The sequence below is a fragment of the Pristiophorus japonicus genome, chromosome 14, assembly GCF_044704955.1.
Source record: "Pristiophorus japonicus isolate sPriJap1 chromosome 14, sPriJap1.hap1, whole genome shotgun sequence".
Taxonomy (NCBI): Eukaryota; Metazoa; Chordata; class Chondrichthyes; family Pristiophoridae; genus Pristiophorus; species Pristiophorus japonicus.
In genome coordinates, this window is record NC_091990.1 from 84,186,663 (window position 1) to 84,209,428 (window position 22,766).

At 47.8% G+C, this 22,766-nt stretch overlaps 1 protein-coding gene across 3 annotated transcripts in view; it reads right to left on the minus strand.

Annotated features, from left to right (window-relative positions):
• Positions 1 to 1,962: 1,962 nt before the first annotated feature.
• Positions 1,963 to 22,766, minus strand: part of LOC139279961 (tumor protein p53-inducible protein 11-like) — a 169,147-nt gene continuing 148,343 nt past the window's right edge. For all 3 annotated transcript variants that reach the window (XM_070899323.1, XM_070899325.1, XM_070899324.1), the window contains 5 exons: positions 17,857 to 17,915; positions 16,083 to 16,131; positions 7,841 to 7,937; positions 5,848 to 5,949; positions 1,963 to 2,516 (listed from right to left, as the gene is read on the minus strand). In XM_070899323.1, coding sequence (XP_070755424.1) covers positions 2,383 to 2,516; positions 5,848 to 5,949; positions 7,841 to 7,937; positions 16,083 to 16,131; positions 17,857 to 17,915 — 441 coding nt within the window. In that variant the 3' untranslated portion in view covers positions 1,963 to 2,382. The remainder of the gene's footprint in view (positions 2,517 to 5,847; positions 5,950 to 7,840; positions 7,938 to 16,082; positions 16,132 to 17,856; positions 17,916 to 22,766) is intronic.

Genomic DNA, 22,766 nt, shown 5'->3' on the forward strand with positions numbered 1-22,766 from the left:
GCTGTATTGATCGCTCCCTCAGTATACCCGCAGTATTGATCCCCCCCCTCAGTAAACCTGCTGTATTGATCCCCCCCTCAGTATACCCGCTGTACTGATCCCCCCTCAGTATACCCGCTGTACTGATCCCCCCCTCAGTATACCCGCAGTACTAATCTCCCCCTCAGTATACCCACAGTAATGACCTCCCCCTCTCAGTATACCTGCATTATTGATCTCCCCCCCTTAGTATACCCGCAGTATTGATTCCCCTCAGTATACCCACAGTATTGATTCCCCCTCCCTCAGTATACCCGCAGTATTGATTCCCCTCAGTATACCCACAGTAATGATTGCTCCCTCAGTATACCTGCTGTATTGATCGCCCCCTCAGTATACCCGCAGTATTGATCCCCCCCTCAGTATACCTGCTGTATTGATCCCCCCCTCAGTATACACACAGTACTGATCTCCCCCTCAGTATACCCGAGGTACTGATCTCCCCCTCAGTATACTCACAGTACTGATCTCCCCCTCAGTATACCCTCTGTATTGATCTCCCCCTCAGTATACCCGCTGTATTGATCTCCCCCTCAGTATACCCGCAGTACTGATCTCCCCCTCAGTATACCCGCAGTACTGATCTCCCCCTCAGTATACCCGCAGTAATGATCCCCCCCGCAGTATTGATCTCCCCCTCAGTATACCCGCAGTATTGATCTCCCCCTCAGTATACTCGCAGTATTGATCTCCCCCTCAGTATACCCGCTTTACTGACCTCCCCCGCCACCCCGTGTACCCACATTCGTGCTGCTGAATCTCTGTGCTCCGCCCTGGGAGTGGGCAGAGTTGTTCCGATCTCACTTGGGGGTGAGCAGCTACTGGAGCAGTGTCTGGGAGCGTTGTGAGGCACCAACTGTGCTCGATAACCGACAGGGGTGGTGCAGATGCGCCCGAGGGTTTTGGTAATCTATCTTTGAGCATCTTCATTTGAAGCGGATTTCACCCCAACTGGGGAATCATCAGCCTGAAGGTCGATCCGTGTACAAGAAATTTCACCCACAGGTGCTCAGTTTGTGAACTACACAAGAAAGGTTATTGGACACACAGATACCTGGCCTCAGGCAGGGCCCGGGATTGGGAAAGACCGGGAGCAAAACTGTTCCTGACTCAAGTGGGAAAAGTAACATTATTTTGCGATTTTGAACGGATAAAAGCGGATGAAAGTTAGCAATTATTTTTAAGTGATGTCTGTCGCCTTCTATGTGATATAAACATTTCAGGCAACCGTCTCCTTTCTCCAAACTTGTTTTCTGTCCTGCACTTCCCCATGCCCTATATTCTGTAGCTGCTCTGCTCGCTCATCGCCCGCTGTGGGTGAGGACAGTGATTGCTGCACCCAGCACACCTCCTCCCTTCCTGTGGGAACTGTGGGGACCTTGCCCAGCAGGGTCTGACAGGACCCGTGCCTTTCCTGTGGCCTGAGACTGAAGGGGTGAGAGTTCGATGAAAGGGCTGTGTGGAGTGGTTACCTCGCTCCCCAACATCCCGGCCCTGCCAGCTGGCTCAGCATTGGGGAGTTCACGGTGTAGTGCGCACTGGGGGCGGAGGAGGGGGGGAAGGACACACACTGTGTCTCGATGGTTCAGCTCCTGGATTGGACTGGTCACTCTCATCGAATGGCACAGCCCGAGACAGACGGGTACCGGCAGATAAATCTCATGTGCCGGGGCCGCTTGCTGCACTCACGACTCGGGATTTTGGCCGTGGGTTTTGGGGAGTGGGGAAACTCGCCCCAAAAGGGTTCATGGTGCAACAGCCAGTTCACAGCAGTGCATCTCCCAGCAGCATCGGCATGTCTCAATGGGGACGCCATCTGGAGGTTCCATCACATGACCAACCGCCTCACTCAATCAAACAGCCTTTTGCCCATCCCCAACATTCTCGTAACACATAAACAAAGCCCAACAAAGAAAATGAAAATAAAGCACAATTTTCCTTTATTGCCCCTGTGATTTCTCTCCCTGGGCTGCTCACAGCAGTGACCAGGAGATTGACCTTTAATTCCCGGAGACTCCCGGACAATCGCGGAGCATGTTGGATCCTCCCGGATATGCCCGCACTAGGTGCGTTGGTGACTGCAGCTCCGATGGTGAAACAGTCCACACCACAGGTCGTGGCACAAGTTTAATGATTATTCTTGAGGTAATGAATCCAATATTGTCAAACTGCTGCCACACAGGGACACACAATATCCTCTTAACACAACACATCTGGAAAGGCACGAGTCCAAGCGAGAGAGAACGCGAACACGATACGCAGATTACGAAAAAGATAAATTCCAGAAGACAGTCAGTCACATTGGAGCCTCCGCCCGGCACATGGCTCCTGCCCGCCAGCCTCTCACACCTTCTTGGGCTTGCGGCCAACTTGGTAATAGTAATAGGCGCTGATGAGGGTGAAGAGCAAGTGGCCGGATAGCAGTAGTGTTGCTCCGTGCGACAGTGCTTGCCTTTCAAACAGAGGAATGCTCATAACTGCAACAGAATGAAACATTTCATGATAAATGTTCTAACTAACAGTCACACATTCAGTACACCAGAGTGGCTCAGGACGGGACACTGGGCTCAGAATGTCCTTCGGGATACTGTACCAAGATTTGAAGGAATGGAGGGGATAGGGAGTGCTAAGGTGTTAGAATAATAGAAGAGAGTCTTCTAGGGTCGGGGGCGGCTGTGGAGCTGAGGTATGATGCACATGATATAATATACTGTATAAGAACATAAAAACCTAAGAACATAAGAAATAGGAACAGGAGTAGGCCGTACGGCCCCTCGAGCCTGCTCCGCCATTTAATAAGATCATGGCTGATCTGATCATGGACTCAGCTCCACTTCCCTGCCTGCTCTCCATAACCCCTTATCCTCTTATCGTATAAGAAACTGTCTATCTCTGTCTTAAATGTATTCAATGTCCCAGCTTCCACAGCTCTCTGAGGCAGCGAATTCCACAGATTTACAACACTCTGAGAGAAGAAATTCCTCCTCATCTCAGTTTTAAATGGGCGGCCCCTTATTCTAAGATTATGCCCCCTAGTTCTACTCTCCCCCATCAGTGGAAACATCCTCTCTGCATCCACCTTGTCAAACCCCCTCATAATCTTATACGTTTCGATAAGATCACCTCTCATTCTTCTTAATTCCAATGTGTATAGGCCCAACCTACTTAACCTTTCCTCATAAGTCAACCCCCTCATCTCCGGAATCAATCTAGTGAACCTTCTCGGAACTGCCTCCAAAGCAAGTATATCCTTTCGTAAATATGGAAACCAAAACTGCACGCACTACTCCAGGTGTGGCCTCACCAATACCCTGTATAACTGTAGCAAGACTTCCCTGCTTTTATACTCCATCCCCTTTGCAATAAAGTCCAAGATACCATTGGCCTTCCTGATCACTTGTTGTACCTGCAAACTAACCTTTTGTGTTTCATGCACAAGTGCCCCCAAGTCCCATTGTACTGCAGCACTTTGCAATCTTTCTCCATTTAAATAATAACTTGTTCTTTGATTTTTTTCTGCCAAAGTGCATGACCTCACACTTTCCAACATTATACTCCGTCTGCCAAAATTTTTCCCACTCACTTAGCCTGTCTATATACTTTTGCAGGTTTTTTGTGTCCTCCTCACACACTGCTTTTCCTCCCATCTTTGTATCGTCAGCAAACTTGGCTACGTTACACTCGGTCCTTTCTTCCACATGCTCGTGATGAGGTGAGGGTTCAAGCCCCTATCGAGCCTTTGAGCTCCTGATCCAGGAGCATTATACTAAATAACTCTCAGTACGATAAATCCGATTGACACTTATAAAAGAATCTGATCAAACTGAAAGACGTAAAGCGGGTCACAGAATGAATTTCATTTGCAGTGCTGCTACTGATTTTTATGTTATCACATGTGGACAGTATTGGGCTCACGGTGATGCCCCCTGCAGCCAAATAGCCTTGCGATTTTATCCGTCGAGGCTCACACATCAAACACGAACCTGCATTGCTGACAATGGTTTAATATCACAGACTGTCTGACCAATCAATAGGAAATGTGGGCAGCACTGCCACCCTGTGGCCATACTTCACCACTACAACATGGCACCGATAAGGGAGGCCATTCAGCCCACCCGGCTCATCGTTCCATTCAAACCTATGGTTCCCCCATCACAGCATCTGTCCTTTGAAAGACTTCAGCATTTTTGTCTGCAGTATGTAACTAAGAAGCCCGTTGCAGTGATTAATCTGACATCCTGAACTTGCATTTCCCGAAGTGTATCCGCGTCCACTTTCTCCCTGGTTACAGTTTAACTCCAAATCAAACTCAGGATTAGCCGATTCTATTCCACTTGGTATCTCATGTCCCTCGAAAGGATTGCTTTACTCGCCTCCCTTCTCGGTTGATGCTTCTCTGCCCTGTGCTCACTCCCTGGGATAACCCACTTGACCCTTCTCTGCACCACCTTGCGATGTGGTGATCGGACGGAGTGCTGCAGGTGCAGTGTGACTGGAGCAGCAGCGTCTGCAAACATGGCCTGACATACCTCACTGAGTTGGTGCCACAGCTCAGCACTCAGCTTGCATTACTCTGCAATGACCGAGCAAAGTCTCCCATCACTCTCAGCTCGTGCCCAGCCTTGCCCCTACCTCATTGACGTACCTGCCTTATGTTGTCCCCAGTGGGTAACGGCTGCCCTGAATGTCGTCTCCTGCAGAGCTGATTTAGTGATGGTGCATCAAATTGTTGCACAGGACCCTGGGAGCTGACAGCAAGGCCGTCACTTTGCAGCAGGGCACTAAAGTGGTGTATGAACAGAGAGACCTGTGCACAAATGTGCACAAATCATTGACGGTGGCAGGGCAGGTTGAGAAAGCAGTTAAAACAGTTTACAGGATCCTGGGCTTCATAAATAGAGGTATAGAGTATAAAAGCAAGGAAGTTATGATGAATCTTTATAAAACACTGGTTCGTCCTCAACTGGAGTATTGTGTCCGATTCGTGCCACGGCACTTTAGGAAGGATGTGAAGGCCTTAGAGAAGGAGCAGAAAAGATTTATGAGAACGGTTCCAGGGATGAGGGACTTCAGTGACATGGATAGACTGGAGAAGCTGGGGTTGTTCTCCTTCGAGCAGAGAAGTTTGAGAGGAGATTTGATAGAGGTGTTCAAAATCATGAGGGGTGTAGATAGTGCAGATAGAGAGAAACTGTTCCCATTGGTGGAAGGGTCGGGAACCAGAGGACACAGATTTAAGGTGATTGTCAGAAGAACGAAAGATGACACAAGAAAAAACACTTTTTACACAGCTAGTGATTAGTATCTGGAATGCACTGCCCGAGACAGATTCAATCACGGCTTTCAAAAGGGAATTGGATAACTACCTGAAGGACAAACATTTGCGGGGCTACGGGGAAAGGGTGGGGGAGTGGGACTAGCTGAGGTGCCCTTGCAGAGAGTCGGCATGGGTTTAACGGCCAAATGGCCTCCTTCTGTGCTGCAACCATTCTATGATTCTATGAATCTAGGAGGGGGATGGGCAGAGGGGGAGGGGCAGGGGGCAGAGGGGAGGGGCAGGGGCAGAGGGGGAGCAGAGGGGAGGGGGAAGGGGCAGGGGCAGAGGGGGAGGGGCAGGGGGCAGAGGGGTGCAGAGGGGAGGGACAGGGGGCACAGTGGGCAGAGGAGGAGGGGCAGGGGCAGAGGGGAGGGGCAGGGGGCACAGTGGGCAGAGGGGGAGGGGTAGGGGGGAGAGGCAGTGGGGGACCAGGCAGTTGTCTGTAGAGTAGCTCACAGGCTGATGTGATTCCTTCTTCATTCATAACCCACCTAAAAGCTGCACCGCACAGTAACAGGTTTCTGTGAGGAGCATCCATCGGATTATAATCCTCTCCATGGAATATAACGCATTCCACAGTATCAGGGAAATACCTGCAGGAGAAAGGAAGACAAGAGCAACACATCAGGGTATTTCTCCCAGACTTAGCCAACACCACAGGGCACCCACACACCACAGGGCACCCACCCATACATCACAGGGCACCCATCCACACCACAGGGCACCCACCCACACACCACAGGGCACCCACACATCACAGGGCACCCACACCCACACATCACAGGGCACCCACACCCATACATCACAGGGCACCCACACATCACAGGGCACCCACACCCACACATCACAGGGCACCCACACATCACAGGGCACCCACACCCACACATCACAGGGCACCCATTCACACCACAGGGCACCCACACCCACACACCACAGGGCACCCACACATCACAGGGCACCCACACCCACACATCACAGGGCACCCACACATCACAGGGCACCCACACCCACACATCACAGGGCACCCACACATCACAGGGCACCCACACCCACACATCACAGGGCACCCACACATCACAGGGCACCCACACCCACACATCACAGGGCACCCACACATCACAGGGCACCCACACCCACACATCACAGGGCACCCATTCACACCACAGGGCACCCACACCCACACACCACAGGGCACCCATCCATCACAAGACACCCACACATCACAGGCACCCACCCACACACCATAGGGCACCCACACCCACACGCCACAGGGCACCCACACACCACAGGGCACCCACACACCACAGGGCAGGCTGGTAGCTCCTCTGCTGCACATACCAGCCGCTGCCAGTGACGGGAGACCTGGCCAATCCGGTGGGGGGTGCGGCATTGGTTCAAAAACAACTGACATTTATATAATGGAGCAAGACATAATCAGACAAACATTGCCCCCGGGCCAAAGAATGGAAACATTCGGACAGGTTTTAAGGAGGATCGTATAAGAGAGCAGTGTAGAGGCAGGCGTTTAGGGAGGGAATTCCAGAGTGTAGGGCCTCGGCAGCTGGAGGCATGGCCGCCGATAGTGGGGTGAAGGGAGTGGGGGTACACAGTGGGGTTTCAGCAGCAGGTGAGCTGGGGTGTAGCGGGCGATGTTCCCCAGGTGGAACTCGGTGGATATGGAGACTCAGCTCGGGGTCAGAGTGTCCGTTTGGTGCAGCTTGGCGCAGTGGTCAGAGGGGAATGGGGCAAAGACAATGGCTTTGGTCCTCCCAGGGTTTAACTGAGGGACATTGTCGACCATCCAGAACTGGATATTGGACAAGCAGTGTGAGGGGTCGAGAGAGGTAGAGAAGCAGGGCTAGGTGGTGTCACTGTACACGTGGCACCTATTGAAGGAGTTGTCTCTTACAGCCAGTGTGTAACGGGTCTATTTAGAGTGCAGTGCTTCCTGTACATTAAAGACTTGCATTTATAGAGCGCCTTTCACGACCATCGGACGTCTCAAAGAGATTTACAGCCAATGAAGTACTTTTGGAGTGTAGTCACTGTTGTAATGTGGGAAATGCGGCAGCCAATTTGTGCACAGCAAGCTCCCACAAACAGTAATGTGATAATGACCAGATCATCTGTTTTTGTTAATTGAGGGATAAATATTGGCCAGGGCACCGGGGATAACTTCCCTGCTCTTCTTCGAAATAATGCCATGGGATCTTTTATGTCCAGCTGAGGGCAGACGGGACCTCGGTTTAACGTCTCATCTGAAAGACGGCACCTCCGACAGTGCAGCACTCCCTCAGCACTGCATTGGAGAGTCAGCCTAGATTTATTTGCTCAAGTTCCTGGAGTGGGACTTGAACCCACAACCTTCTGACTCAGAGGCGAGAGTACTACCCACTGTGGGTGTAATGGGCCTACTTCAGGTGGAGTGCTTTCTGTACAGTACAGTGCTTGTCATGGGTCTATCTCCCAGAAGTCAGTACTTACTGAGAAGTGCCCCTCCATACAGTCTCACAGACATTTTACTGCTGGATCTGTCCTCATCAAAGACTGCATCGTACAGGTGCTCAGGAAAGATAAGAGCCTGGAAACAGAGAGACACGGACACATTTACTGATAACATTCAACACTTTGCACCTGGTGTGTGTTCCGGCCCCTGTGCAGTATACCGGTATAATCTGCTGTGTGGAGTACGTCTCCTGTACAACACACATTGTAAAATGGGAAGGTCACAACACTGGAGCAGCTCACAGTGTGTCAGGACAGGGTGCACTGGTGGTGGAGACTCAGGTACACACGGGTTATATGGTCAGAAATGTGAAATCCCTGCTTCTATAGAAAGAGCCTGTCTACAAATAGCACGGAGATTCCCAGGAGACTGACTTTAAACAGGAGCCTCAATTCTCAAATAAAACTACAAATGGAAGCATTGAATGTATGTGTTTAAAACCTCTGGCTTGGTTTGGAAGTAGGAGATGGCAGAATGAGGGAGGGAGGGAGAGTGTGGAGTGAGGGAGGTAGAGAGTGTGTGGAGTGAGGGAGGGAGAGTGTGGAGTGAGGGAGGGAGGGAGAGTGTGGAATGAGGGAGGGAGGGAGAGTGTGGAGTGAGGGAGGGAGGGAGTGTGTGGAGTGAGGGAGGGAGAGTGTGGAGTGAGGGAGGGAGGGAGAGTGTGGAGTGAGGGAGGGAGGGAGCGAGTGGAGTGTGGGAGGGAGGGAGTGTGTGGAGTGAGGGAGGGGGAGTGTGTGGAGTGAGGGAGGGGGAGTGTGTGGAATGAGGGAGGGAGTGTGTGTGGAGTGAGGGAGGGAGTGTGTATGGAGTGAGGGATGGAGAGTGTGTGGAGCGAGGGATGGAGAGTGTGTGGAGCGAGGGAGGGAGAGTGTGTGGAGCGAGGGAGGGAGAGTGTGTGGCGCGAGGGAGACAGCGAGCGAGGGAGGGAGACAGCGAGCGAGGGAGGGAGACAGAGAGCAAGGGAGGGAGACAGCGAGCGAGGGAGGGAGACAGAGAGCAAGGGAGGGAGACAGCGAGCGAGGGAGGGAGACAGAGAGCAAGGGAGGGAGACAGCGAGCGAGGGAGGGAGACAGAGAGCAAGGGAGGGAGACAGCGAGCGAGGGAGGGAGACAGAGAGCAAGGGAGGGAGACAGAGAGCAAGGGAGGGAGACAGAGAACAAGGGAGGGAGACAGAGAGCAAGGGAGGGAGTGCGGGAGGGAAAAAGGGAGCGAGGGAGGGAGTGAGGGAGGGGGAAAGTGAGTGAAGTAGTGATTGAGATAACTGCACAACAAGTTCCTTGAACTCTACCAGGTACTGAAATACATGCAGGGTTTCCGGCAGAAGATGTCGAGCTGTGCACACAGATAATGCTGTTGAATCGGTCTGGGATATTTTAATCCCCAGTCACCTCTGCTCAAATACAAATTGGTTACATCACTGAAACAACAGTAATTACTTTGCTTATCATTGGGAACTGCAAGCTTCAATAGCCCTGTGACATTCACAAGACAGTCCCTCCAAGCTCCGATCAGCAGGTCCTCATTACTAACCGTGCTAAGAATCGACAATTACTACAGCCACAATGTAAAAGGTGCATGGGAGAATGCACCTCCCAGCACCAGGAGAATCCCACAGTGCATTTATTCCCAATTAAATATTGGGAAGACCAAAGCCATTGTTTTCAGTCCCCGCAACGAACTGCGTTCCCTAGCCACCAACTTCATCCCTCTCACCAACTTCTGTCTGAGGCTGAACCAACCTTGGACTCATATTTGATCCTGAAATGAGCTTCAGATCACATATCCATGCCATAACTAAGACCGTCTATTTCCACCTCTGTAGCATTACCCGTCTCCACCCTTGCCTCAGCTCATCCACTGTTGAAACCCTCATCCACACATCTAGACTTGTCTATTCCAATTCTGGCTGGCCTCCCACGTTCTACCCTACGTAAACTTGTGGTCCTCCAAAACTCAGCTGCCCGTGTCCTAACTCACATAAAGTCCCACTCACCCATTACCTCTGTGCTTGCTGACCTACACTGGCTTCTGGTTAAGCAATACCTCGATTTTAAAATTCTCAGTCTTGTTTTCAAATCCCTCCATGGCCTCGCCTCTCCCTATCTCGGAGAGATTTCCCAGTGTGGGAAATCCTGGAGTATATTTACATAAGAACATAAGAAATAGGAGCTGGAGTAGGCCATCTGGCTCCTCGAGCCTGCTCCGCCATTCAATAAGATCATGGCTGATCTGATCTTGGCCTCAGCTCCACTTCCCTGCCCTCTCCCCATAACCCTTGACTCCCTTATCGCTCAAAAATCTGTCTATCTCCACCTTAAATATATTCAATGACCCAGCCTCCACAGCTCTCTGGGGAAGAGAATTCCAAAGATTCACGACCCTCTGAGAGAAGAAATTCCTCTTCATTTCAGTTTTAAATGGGCGACCCCTTATTCTGAAACTATGCCCTCTAGTTCTAGATTCCCCCACGAGGGGAAACATCCTCTCTGCATCTATCCTGACAAGCCCTCTCAGAATCTTATACGTTTCAATAAGATCATCTCTCGTTCTTCTAAGCTCCAATGAGTATAGATCCAACCTGCTCAACCTTTCTACATATGACAACCCTTTCATCTCAGGAATCAACCTAGTGAACCTTCTCTGAACAGCCTCCAATGTAAGTATATCCTTCCTTAAATAAGGAGACCAAAACTGCACGCAGTACTCCAGGTGTGGTCTCACCAATACCTGTACAGTTGTAGCAGGACTTCTCTGCTTTTATACTCTATCCCCCTTGCAATAAAGGCCAACATTCCATTTGCTTTCCCAATTACTTGCTGTACCTGCATACTAACTTTTTGTGTTTCATGTACAAGGATCCCCAGGTCCCTCTATACCGCAGCATTTTGTAATCTCTCCCCATTTAAATAATAATTTTCTTTTTTACTTTTCCTACCAAAGTGGATAACCTCACACTTTCCCACATTATACTCCATCTGCCAAATGTTTGCCCACTCACTTAGCCTATCTATATCCCTTTGCAGATTCTTTGTGTCCTCCTCACAACTTGGTTTACCACCTATCTTTTTATCATCAGCAATTTTGGCGACATTACATTCGGTCCCTTCATCCAAGTCATGAATATAGATTGTAAATAGTTGAGGCCTCAGCACCGATCCATGTGGCACCCCATTAGTTACCGTTTGCCAACTGGAAAATTACCCATTTATCCTCTGTTTTCTGTTAGTTAGCCAATCCTTTATCCATGCTAATATATTACCCGCAACCCCGTAAGCTTTTATCTTGTGCAGTAACCATTTGTGTGACATCTTATCGAATGCCTTTTGGAAATCCAAATATACGACATCTACTGGTTCCCCTTTATCCACCCTGCTTTTTACATCCTCAAAGAACTCCAGCAAATTTGTCAAACATGATTTCCCTTTCATAAAACCATGCTGACTCTGCTTGACTGCATTATGATTTTCTAAATGTCTCTACTACTTCCTTAATAATGGACTCCAGCATTTCCCCAGCTACAGATGTTAGGCTAACTGGTCTATAGTTTCCTGTTTTCTTAAATAGCAGTGTTAAATTTGCAGTTTTCCAGTCCGCTGGGATCTCTCCAGAATCCAGGGAATGTTGGTAGATTACAATCAAATTTTGTTAGATTAGAACCAGTGTGGGGAATCCTGCAGTATATTTATTCCCTAACCTCAGTCGGTATCAGTTGGCTCTATATACAAGTAGACAGAAGTCTGACATTGCCTCTTTTCTCTTCTGTCTGCCCACAGCATTAGTGTCTGTTCCTCTGAGATTGCAGTGTCTCTCAGTGGGAAGATCCATCCCTACTGCTTTGTGCCAGTTGTATTGTCAGCAATTGTTTAAAGGGACAATTCAGATAAACGACCCATTTGTTGCCAGTAAAGAGCACCTATAATTCTCTGCTTTCCCAAGTGTGATCCAAATGTTTTAAGCAGAGATTCGTGTTTGTCACGAACATTTCCCATTCCGTGCTGGGAGCACCTATATTGCAAATAATTAGATTGTGATTTATTTAGCGATTAACTCACTGAGCTAAATCAAACAAGGGCTTCTCTCTCCTTCCGTCCTGCACTATAAAAATCACAGTAATCTCAACTGAATTGAAGCTGCCTCTCTGCCACATTTCCCCATCTACACCAGTACAAAGAGAGGCGAGACTGGCAGTGAGTGACCATCAGGAAGCAGGCACTGATAAACGGCCTGTTTAACTCTTGTAGGCCCTTCATGCAGCTGTAATAGAGAGCTCCACCTAGTGGACAACTGATGTACTGCAAACACTGATATATAAATAAAGGGTCATGTGGTAAGGGCACATGATGACAGTTTGGGTTCAGAGCCATCTTGTCTAGTGTGCTGTTGAGTGATGTCATAAAGATATCACATATTGGAGAACGGGGATAGGATCTTAGGATTCCCTAGTTAAAATGTTTGTTGGTGAATGATCCAGCCAACTGACAGAGAGAGTTTGCGAGGTTCTTTGTTTTGCAAGGTACACACTTGGCTGAACTGTCGATGTTGCCAGAGTCTAGATGGCCGCGCCTATGAGAATAATAGGGTACTGTGTGAGTTCCATCACGACCAAGAGACTTTCAGAGTATGAGATGAGGAGAAACTTCTTCACTCAGAGAGTTGTTAACCTGTGGAATTCCCTACCGCAGAAAGTTGTTGATGCCAGTTCATTGGAGATATTCAAGAGGGAGTTAGATGTGGCCCTTACGGCTAAAGGGATCAAGGGGTATGGTGAGAAAGCAGGAAAGGGGTACTGAGGTGAATGATCAGCCATGATCTTATTGAATGGTGGTGCAGGCTCGAAGGGCCGAATGGCCTACTCCTGCACCTATTTTCTATGTTTCTATGTTTCTATATGTGGAGCAGCTAGACATGTTTTTCACCGCACATAGTATAATTGAAGTCCCCGATGAAAACCGTAACCGGGTGGTTTTAGAAAGGAAACGGGCTATTTTCCTGACTGAAGCAGGCCCTGCCCCGGGGTGTATGAAACCCTGAAAAATGTGCTTGTTCCTGTCAAGCCAATGGATACGCCACTGACTGAGAACAGCACGACAGTCCTGAGCCCTTGGAAATTGCTGAAAGTTATTGTTTTGGAATACGAGATCAATTAATTGTAGCTTTAAAAAAGCTATCCATTCATTGTCATTTAGGAAACTATCAGGACCAAGTATTGTGGGATGAAAAATGATGGAATCAGATGGAAGTTGTTGACAACTCCTAACTTGACTTTTGATTTAGCTTGTCAGACTGCTATGTCGATGGATATGGCCGACCAACACTCCTGAGGATTTCGTGCCATTTCCAGTCGTCAGACAACTGAGGTGAATCGGCTACAGGCTAAAAGTAAAAGGCAGTTGGGCCCCAAGACAACCGGCCACGGTAACAGAGCATTGAAGTCGTGCTATCGGTGCCTGGGACAACACATTGTTAAAAGCTGTCTAGATGTTAAGGCAGAGTGTTTCTGCTGCACGAAAACTGGGCATCTTGTGAAGGTATGCCGATGGAAGAGTAAACCAACTTTCAATGCTGGAAGTAGAAATCGCCAGATACTACATAGCATTGAAGAGAAGCAATTGGACGAGGAGGTTCTGGAGATACACATCATTAGGAGCACGAGGGCATCTAACAGCAATTCGCAAAGTATCATCATCCAAGTAGACGTTGCAGGAACCAGGACACCCATGGAAATCGACACTGGTGCATCCATGAGCGTAGTACCGGGATTGCTATATCTCGACAAGTTGAGTGATTTCCAGTGGAGAAGTCGAAGATAGAGCTGCGAGGCGACTCATGGAGAGCAAATCCCTGTGGTTGGACGTTTCACCGTACCGGTGAAATACAAGGATCAGTTACCTCTCATAGTAGCGGCAGGAGACAAGCCTGCCTTGATAGGTAGAAATTGGTTAGGATCACTGAAGCTGGATTGGAATAAGATTTTTCGTGTGGAAACAAAATTTGCATCGAAAGATGACATCATCAAGCAAAATCTGAAGGTGTTCTGCGAAACAGGCAGTCCGATTCAAGGCTTCAAGGTGAGTGTCAGAGTGCAGAAGGATGCTAGACCAGTCTACTGCAAGCCCCATCCCATAACATACGCACTCAAGGAGAATGTTGAGCAAGAATTCAAAGGAATAGAAACTGAGAACATTATCTCTAAGATAGATCTAAGTAATGCTGATGCTATGTCCAGGTTGCCAACCCCATCACAAGTTACACCCGATAGTGAAGAAGTGTTTTATTTTTCATACATTGGTGAACTGACAATCACAGCTAAAGAGATTGGTAGAGCAACATACGTGACCCAGTTATGTCAAAGGTGTAAGATTACATAGCAAATGGCTGGCCAAACCAGGTAACAGAGAACGGTATTCATCCATACTTTGTTCATAGGAATGAATTATCAGTGGATAAAGATTGTATCATGTGGGGTGCAAGAGTAGTTATTCCAAATAAGTTCAGATCCAAATTATTAAGAGATCTCCATGACCAGCACCTGGGAATGTGCTTGACCAAGAGTTTTGCATGCAGTTATTTATGGTGGCCAGGTTTAGATAAAGATATAGCGTACATCGTTAGTCAGTGTACAACATGTCAATCGGTAATCAAGAAACCACCACCAGTACCATTACAGTCATGAAAATGACCTCCCAGGGTGTGGCAAAGGTTACATGTAGATTTTGCTGAACTAGAAGGACAACAATTGGTCATTGTAATTGATAGTCATTCAAAGTGGGTAGAGGTGTTTCCGAGGTGGAAAATAACAACCAGTAAAACTGTAAACAATTTGCAAAGATTGTTTTCTTCATTTGGTCTCCGAGAAGAAATTGTGTCTGATAATGGGCCGCCATTTTGATCAGAAGAATTTGCATAGTTCATGAGCAGAAATGGTGAAAGTCATACCAAAGTTCCACCACACCACTCTGCTTCAAATTGTGCAGCAGAGTGTACAGTACAAATTATAAAATGTACCCTCATCAAGCAAATGTTGGATTCAAATCCAAAGAAACAGCAGTTGTCGTTGGACCACAATCTGGCAAATTTTCTAATTACTTATTGTAATACTCCTCATAAAACTACTGGTAGAACACCAGCAGAGTTGTTTATCAAACGACGACCATGAACCAGTTTCTCGTTGTTAAAGCCAAACTTGACACAGTCAGTAGAAGAGAAACAATTAAGATAGAAAGAGAATCATGATAGAGGTAGAGTAAGAGAGAGAAGTGTGAAATTAAATCAGAAGGTTAGAGTGAAGAACCATCACCATAAATGGTTAAAGTGGTTACCAGGAAGAATGGTGAAGATATGTGGCCCTCACAACTATTTGGTCAAGATGATTGCCATGGACAGGTTAGGTTTGTTCACACTGATCATATTTTACCGACAGATGTGGAAGGAGTTGAAAGTTGAAATGATTCGATTTTTTCTAATGAGTCAGATAGTTTTGTTACAAGTAGAGTACCAGTAGCAAATCCTACATCGGATGTATTAGAAACAAATACAAGAGAAAGTCAGAATTTAAGTCCGAGTCCGAGTCAGGCAGACAAACAGTCTGAAGTTGTAGAGAGCTCAAATGTAGATCAAGGGTTGCGCTTGGAGAAAGACTCGCCTCAGGCTCAGCCAAAGATAAGATTGAAAAGTTCTGTTTAAGAACGAAGATATCCTCTTCAAAATAGAAAACCAGTGGTTAAGTTTGATTTGGAAATATGGAAATAAAAGTCCATATATTTTGTTGTGTATACCATGCAAGTTATGTATAATGATCATTTTGTTATAATTACTTCTTTAATAAGGAGAAAATAAGAACATAAGAATTAGGAACAGGAGTAGGCCATCTAGCCCCTCGAGCCTGCTCCGCCATTCAACAAGATCATGGCTGATCTGGCCGTGGACTCAGCTCCACTTACCCGCCCGCTCCCCGTAACCCTTAATTGCCTTATTGGTTAAAAATCTATCTATCAAAGAAGGGAGGGAGAAGTGTAATAGAGAGCTCTACCTGGTGGACCACTGATGAACTGCAATGTTGATGTATTAATAAGTGGTCATGTGACAAAGTCACATGATGACAGTTTCTGTTAAGCGCCATCTTGCAGTGTGCTGTGTTAATGATGTTGAAAAGTTAAAACAGCATCCATTCCTGTATCTATGATTAGTGTAGCAGCTAACGTTAAACAAGTGTAAACTCACCAGTACGGCAACAGCGCTGAACATGACAGCTGACACCAATTGCCACAACCTAAAGAGAGTTAAACAGAGTGATTAGTGCACTCAGTCACACACACACACACATTGTGGCAGATACACATACAGTGACACACACACACACACACACACACACACACGTAGTGACACACACACACAGGGAGGGCTCACAGTCTGGCACAAGTCACAAACCGTCATTACAACAAAGATTAAGATTCTTATTGTTACCACGTTGTTATTTTGTGAATGTTATTCTACGATGATTCTGGCCCTTTGATAATTAGGGTCGATAGATGGACAGACAGAAATAAAAAGCGACACCATGGGACCCCGTTCAATCCTGGCTGGAGCTGATGATTTTGAATGTTGAGTTGGAATGTAAGTGGGGCGGGAGTTGGGGTAGGGGTAGGGGGAGGGGAGCGGTTGGGGTAGGGGCAGGGTGTGGGTGAGGGGTAGGGGTGGGGTAAGGGCAGGGGGTAGGGGTAGGGGGGAGAGGCAGGGGGAGGGGGGAGAGGCAGGGGCGGGGGGAGGGGTAGTGGCGGGAGTAGGGGCGGGATAGGGGGTAGGGGCGGGGTAGGGGCAGGGGTGGGGGGAGGTGCAGGGGCGGGGAGGTGCAGGGGCGGGGGAGGGGGAGGTGTAGGGGAGGGGGGCGGTGGAGGGGGAGGGGCGGGGAGGTGCAGGGGCGGGGGAGGGGGAGGTGTAGGGGAGGAGGGCGGTGGAGGGGGAGGTGCAGGGGCGGGGGAGGTGCAGGGGCGGTGGTAGGGATAGGGGCAGGGAAGGGGTAAGGGAGGGGTGGGGGGAGGGGTAGGGTAGGGGCGGGGGGGAGGGCTAGGGGAGGGGTAGCAGGAGGAACAGGGGAGGGGGAGGGTTAGGGGCATGGGAAAGAGAGGGAGGGGTAGGGGCATGAGGAAGGGAGGGGTAGGGGCAGGGGACGGGGTAGGGGTAGGGGTGGGGTTGGGGCGGGGGCAGGGTAGGGGCAGGGTAGGGGGAAGGGTAGGGGTGGGGGCAGGGGGAACACTGGGGCCATCGGGTACAGTGCAGCACCCAGAGCAGCAGGCAGGAGCCTGTCCCTGTCGAGGGTAGCATGCTTCCCATTCACACTCAGACTGCACACATCACTCATCCTCACTTTACTGTCTTGTGTCATGAATCGGATTTTATTTTTAAATTGATGCTTTTTTTAAGGTTTTTTTTTTACTCCCAAATGCCGGGCCAGTCTAAGCTATGAGGCTTCTTACAGTTAAATATCGCTCCTACAGTCACTGTCCAAACGTGTACATGAACAATGGAGCCATGGGTATATACCAGCGAGCTGATGGAAATGACAGTATCAGTGTACCGGACTCACTCTGTACCCACCGCAAGAGTAGCAAGGATGGGACACCCAATCTCCCAGGGTGGGACATTCTGCTCCTCACTCCCCACTTCAGGATTACATCCCGATACCCCCGTGGGTGAACGCCAGCAGACAGTGAGACTTGGGCTGAGACGGACTCTGGAATGTAAGCAATCAGTCCCATTGGGTACCCCATGACAGTGACGGACACGGCAAATACCCACAGCCGGACTAGATGTGAATAAAAATCGGGGCTCAGGGCGAGAGGGGAAATACTTCACACTCGTCAATCACCGCAAACAGCTCAGAGCGTCGTGCCAGGGAGGGCAGAGTAGGGGTGGGGATACAGCCTTCGATATCAGCTCATCGCAGGAGCCAGCACTTACTCAATCGGCACATTTTATTTAACATTAAAAGTAGTACCTGAGACCCAAAGGTTTTCGCATGGTGAATTTCATTTCATTTCCCAGTACTTGACTGATCTGGAAAAGAAGAGATGAGCATTAGACAATTCGGGGCCCTCTATACGAGCAACATCCATCCATTGCAAGCCCAGCCTTCACCCGGTTTGGTTTGTGAATATATTTTCGCTCTTCCTTTCGAGGGATTTCCTCATCCAAAAGGATGGGCAGCACCCGGCCTCTGCCTGTCTGATGTTGGTCCTAACCCAATCCCAGGCCTCTGCCTGTCTGATGTTGGTCCTAACCCACTCCCAGGCCTCTGCCTGTCTGATGTTGGTCCTAACCCAATCCCAGGCCTCTGCCTGTCTGATGTTGATCCTAACCCATTCCCAGGACTCTGCCTGTCTGATATTGATCCTAACCCATTCCCAGACTCTGCCTGTCTGATGTTGGTCCTAACCCAATCCCAGGCCTCTGCCTGTCTGATATTGATCCTAACCCATTCCCAGACTCTGCCTGTCTGATGTTGGTCCTAACCCAATCCCAGGCCTCTGCCTGTCTGATGTTGATCCTAACCCATTCCCAGGACTCTGCCTGTCTGATATTGATCCTAACCCATTCCCAGGAATCTGCCTGTCTGATGTTGGTCCTAACCCACTCCCAGGCCTCTGCTGATGGTGTCTGAAGGCAAATTTTGCAGCTTAGTCACTGAGTGTCTTTCACTGACTTGCTGCACTGACATTCACGTACTGCACAACCTGTGATTGGCTGCTTACTGATTGAGGGTTTAAAGCCATGTCGACCAGTCCACAAAGTTGCTCAGCATCCAGGCCCTCTTATTGAAACCCACGTGGGATTTCCAGCTATGTGAACCTTGCAGACAATGACACAAACCCTGATTATTATTGCAGCACCATTGAACTGTTAACTTAATTCCCTGTCCCTATCTGTATTACGCTGGTTAACTCCTCCCCTGTGTCTCTACAATGTTTGAGATACTTTGTGTAATGGGGCGTCAGTGTATATTGGGTGTGTAATAGGGCATCAGTGTATATTGGGATTGTGTAATGGTGATTTAGTGTATATTGGGTGTGTAATGGGGCATTAGTATATATTGAGATTGTGTAATGGGGAGTTAGTGTATATTGGGTGTGTAATGGGGAGTTAGTGTGTATTGGGATTGTGTAATTGGGCGTTAGTGTAGATTGGGATAGTGTAATGGGGCGTTAGTGTATATTGGGATTGTGTAATGGGGAGTTAGTGTATATTGGGTGAGTAATGGGGCATTAGTGTATATTGGGATTATGTAATGGGGAGTTAGTGTATATTGGGTGTGTAATGGGGCGTTAGTGTATATTGGGATTGTGTAATGGGGAGTTAGTGTATATTGGGTGTGTAATGGGGAGTTAGTGTATATTGGGATTGTGTAATGGGGCGTTAGTGCATATTGGGATTGTGTAATGGGGTGTTAGTGTATATTGGGATTGTGTAATGGGGAGTTAGTGTATATTGGGTGTGTAATGGGGCGTTAGTGTATATTGGGATTGTGTAATGGGGAGTTAGTGTATATTGGGATTGTGTAATGGGGCGTCAGTGTATATTGGGATTGTGTAATGGGGTGTTAGTGTATATTGGGTGTGTAATGGGGGGTTAGTGTAGATTGGGATTGTGTAATGGGGCGTCAGTGTATATTGGGATTGTGAAATGGGGCGTCTGTGTATATTGGGATTGTGTAATGGGGTGTTAGTATATATTGGGTGTGTAATGGGGCATTAGTGTAGATTGGGATTGTGTAATGGGGCGTCAGTGTATATTGGGTGTGTAATGGGGAGTTGGTGTATATTGGGTGTGTAATGGGGAGTTAGTGTATATTGGGATTGTGTAATGGGGCGTTAGTGTATATTGGGATTGTGTAATGGGGCGTTAGTGTATATTGGGATTGTGTAATGGGGCGTCAGTGTATATTGGGTGTGTAATGGGGCATTAGTGTATATTAGGATTGTGTAATGGGGCGTCAGTGTATATTGGGTGTGTAATGGGGAGTTGGTGTATATTGGGTGTGTAATGGGGCGTTGGTGTAGATTGGGATTGTGTAATGGGGAGTTAGTGTATATTGGGTGTGTAATGGGGAGTTAGTGTATATTGGGATTGTGTAATGGGGCGTTAGTGTATATTGGGATTGTGTAATGGGGCGTTAGTGTATATTGAGATTGTATAATGGGGCGTCAGTGTATATTGGGTGTGTAATGGGGCGTTAGTGTATATGGGATTGTATAATGGGGCGTCAGTGTATATTGGGTGTGTAATGGGGCGTTAGTGTGTATTAGGATTGTGTAATGGGGTGTCAGTGTATATTGGGTTTGATAGGTTTTTTTCAGTTGATGTCACTAACGCTCCATTCAATGAGTGTAAACTGGTCGATGTAATGCACTGTTACAGTTTATTTACTTGTATTTGGTAAGTTTTGTAATGCCTTGTTTATGTTCAGCAGGTGCGATTTATTTATCTGCTCAGCACGGTTTGGCATTTTGAAAGGGATGGTCCGATGCTGCCAGATCAGTGCTCCTGCTGGGGTATAAAGTGCAGCTGTTGGCTTCACTCTGTCACACTTCAGCATGATTCAGCAGTCAATAAGCAAAGGCCATGCTTGCTGCCACTCAAATAACCCGTGCCCAAAAGGATTACAAGCGCTGAAAACGTACGGGTCAATTAAACTGTCAAGCTTGACATTTAATTCCCAGCAATCGAGTAAAGAAAGCCTTTGTGCTAAATGCCTGTTCAATACAAGATGTGTTCCACGCACAATGCAGGAGAGGAGCCATCGGGGCAATGAATGGCCAAGATTGGAGAGCTGAGCACCTGCAGTCCACTGATACACTCGCCTCCTTTCGCCACAAAGTTCCAGGGCGGTGAAGAGATATTTTCCTGGTGCTGAAATCAGGTTATTGTATTACTGGATTGACAAATATAGACTTTAAGGAGGCTGCAACAGCACCAAGGCTTTGTTGTGAGTCGCAGCACGGATATTTCTGCTCCCTTTCTTCTCGATGTATGAATGTAGATATGGGACTATAACCACGATTCAGAAGAAGCTGTCTTCTTTACTGCGTGACAGGATAAGGGCCGGTGTCCTTAACCTGGCTGTTGTGGCTAATCCATTTCATTTGAAGATGAACCTGATCGGGATGCCAAAGGTCTAATCAGATTAAGAATGGTCCAAACAGTATTAAGAGGACTTTAAAATAAACAGGTGAGGACATTGCGGATGCATTAGTCATAATCTTTCCAGCTCTCTTTCGATTCAAGAATTGCGCCCTTTAGATTGGAAAATTGCAATTAAAAAAAAAATATTCGTTCATGGGATTTGGGCGTGGCTGGCAAAGCTGGTATTTATTGCCCATCCCTAATTGCGCTTAAGAAGGTGGTGGTGAGCCACCTTCTTGACAACTGAATGGCTTGTTTGGCCATTTCAGAGGGCCGTTATGAGTCAAACACATTGCTATGGGTCTGGAGTCACATATAGGCCAGACCGGGTAATGATGGCAGATTTCCTTCCATAACGGACATTAAGATCATAAGAAATAGGAGCAGGAGTAGGCCATTTGGCCCCTTGAGCCTGCTCCCCCATTTAATATGATCATGGTTGATCTGATCATGGGCTCCGCTCCACTTCCCTACTTGCTCCCCATAACCCTTTATTCCCTTATCGTTCAAAAATCTGTCTATCTCCATATATTCATTTAACATATTCAATGACCCAGCCTCCACAGCTCGCTGGGGCAGAGAATTCCACAGATTCATGACTCTCAGAGAAGAAATTCCTCCTCATCTCAGTTTTAAATGGGCGACCACTTGTTCTGAAACTATGCCCCTAGTTCTAGATTCCCCCACGAGTGGAAACATCCTCTCTGCATCCACATTGTCGAGCCCCCTCAGTATCTTATATGTTTCAATAAGATCACCTCTCATTCTCCTAAACTCCAATGAGCATAGGCCTAACCTGCTCAACCATTTTTCATTAGTCAACCATTTCATCTCAGGAATCGACCTAGTGAACCTTCTCTGAACTGCCACCAATGCAAGTATATCCCTCCTTAAATTCGGAGACCAAAACTGTACACAGTACTCTAGGTGTGGTCTCACCAATACCCTGTACAGTTGTAGCAGGATTTGTCTGGTTTTATACTCCATCCCCCTTGCAATAAAGGCCAACATTCCATTTGCCTTCCTGGTTACTTGCTGTACCTGCATACTAACTTTTTGTGTTTCATGCACAAGGACCCCCAGGTCTCTCTGTTCTGCAGCACTTTGTAATCTCGCTTCATTTAAATAATAATTTGCTTTTTATTTTCCTACCATTTATTTTCCTACCTCACATTTTCTCACATTATACTCCATCTGCTAAATTTTTGCTCACTCACTTAGCCTTTCTATATCCCTTTGCAGATTTTTTGTGTCCTCCTCACAATTTGTTTTCCCACCCATCTTTGTATCATCAGCAAACTTGGCTACATTGCACTCGGTCCCTTCATGCAAGTCATTCATATAGATTGTAAATAGTTGAGGCCCCAGCACCAATTCCTGTGGCACCCCACTAGTTACTGTTTGCAACTGGAAAATGACCATTTCTCCTCTGGTTTCTGTTAGTTAGCCAATCCTCTATCTATTCTAATATATTACCCCCAATCCCATGAGCTCTTATCTTGTAACCTTTTATGTGGCACCTTACCGAATGCCTTCTGGAAATCCAAATACACCACATCCACTGGCTCCCCCTTATCCACCCTGCTTGTTACATCCTCAAAGAACTCCAGCAAATGTGTCAAACATGATTTCACAAAACCATGCTGACTCTGCTTGATTGAATTATGTTTTTCCAAATGTCCTGCTACTGCTTCCTTAATAATGGACTCCAGCATTTTTCCAACAACA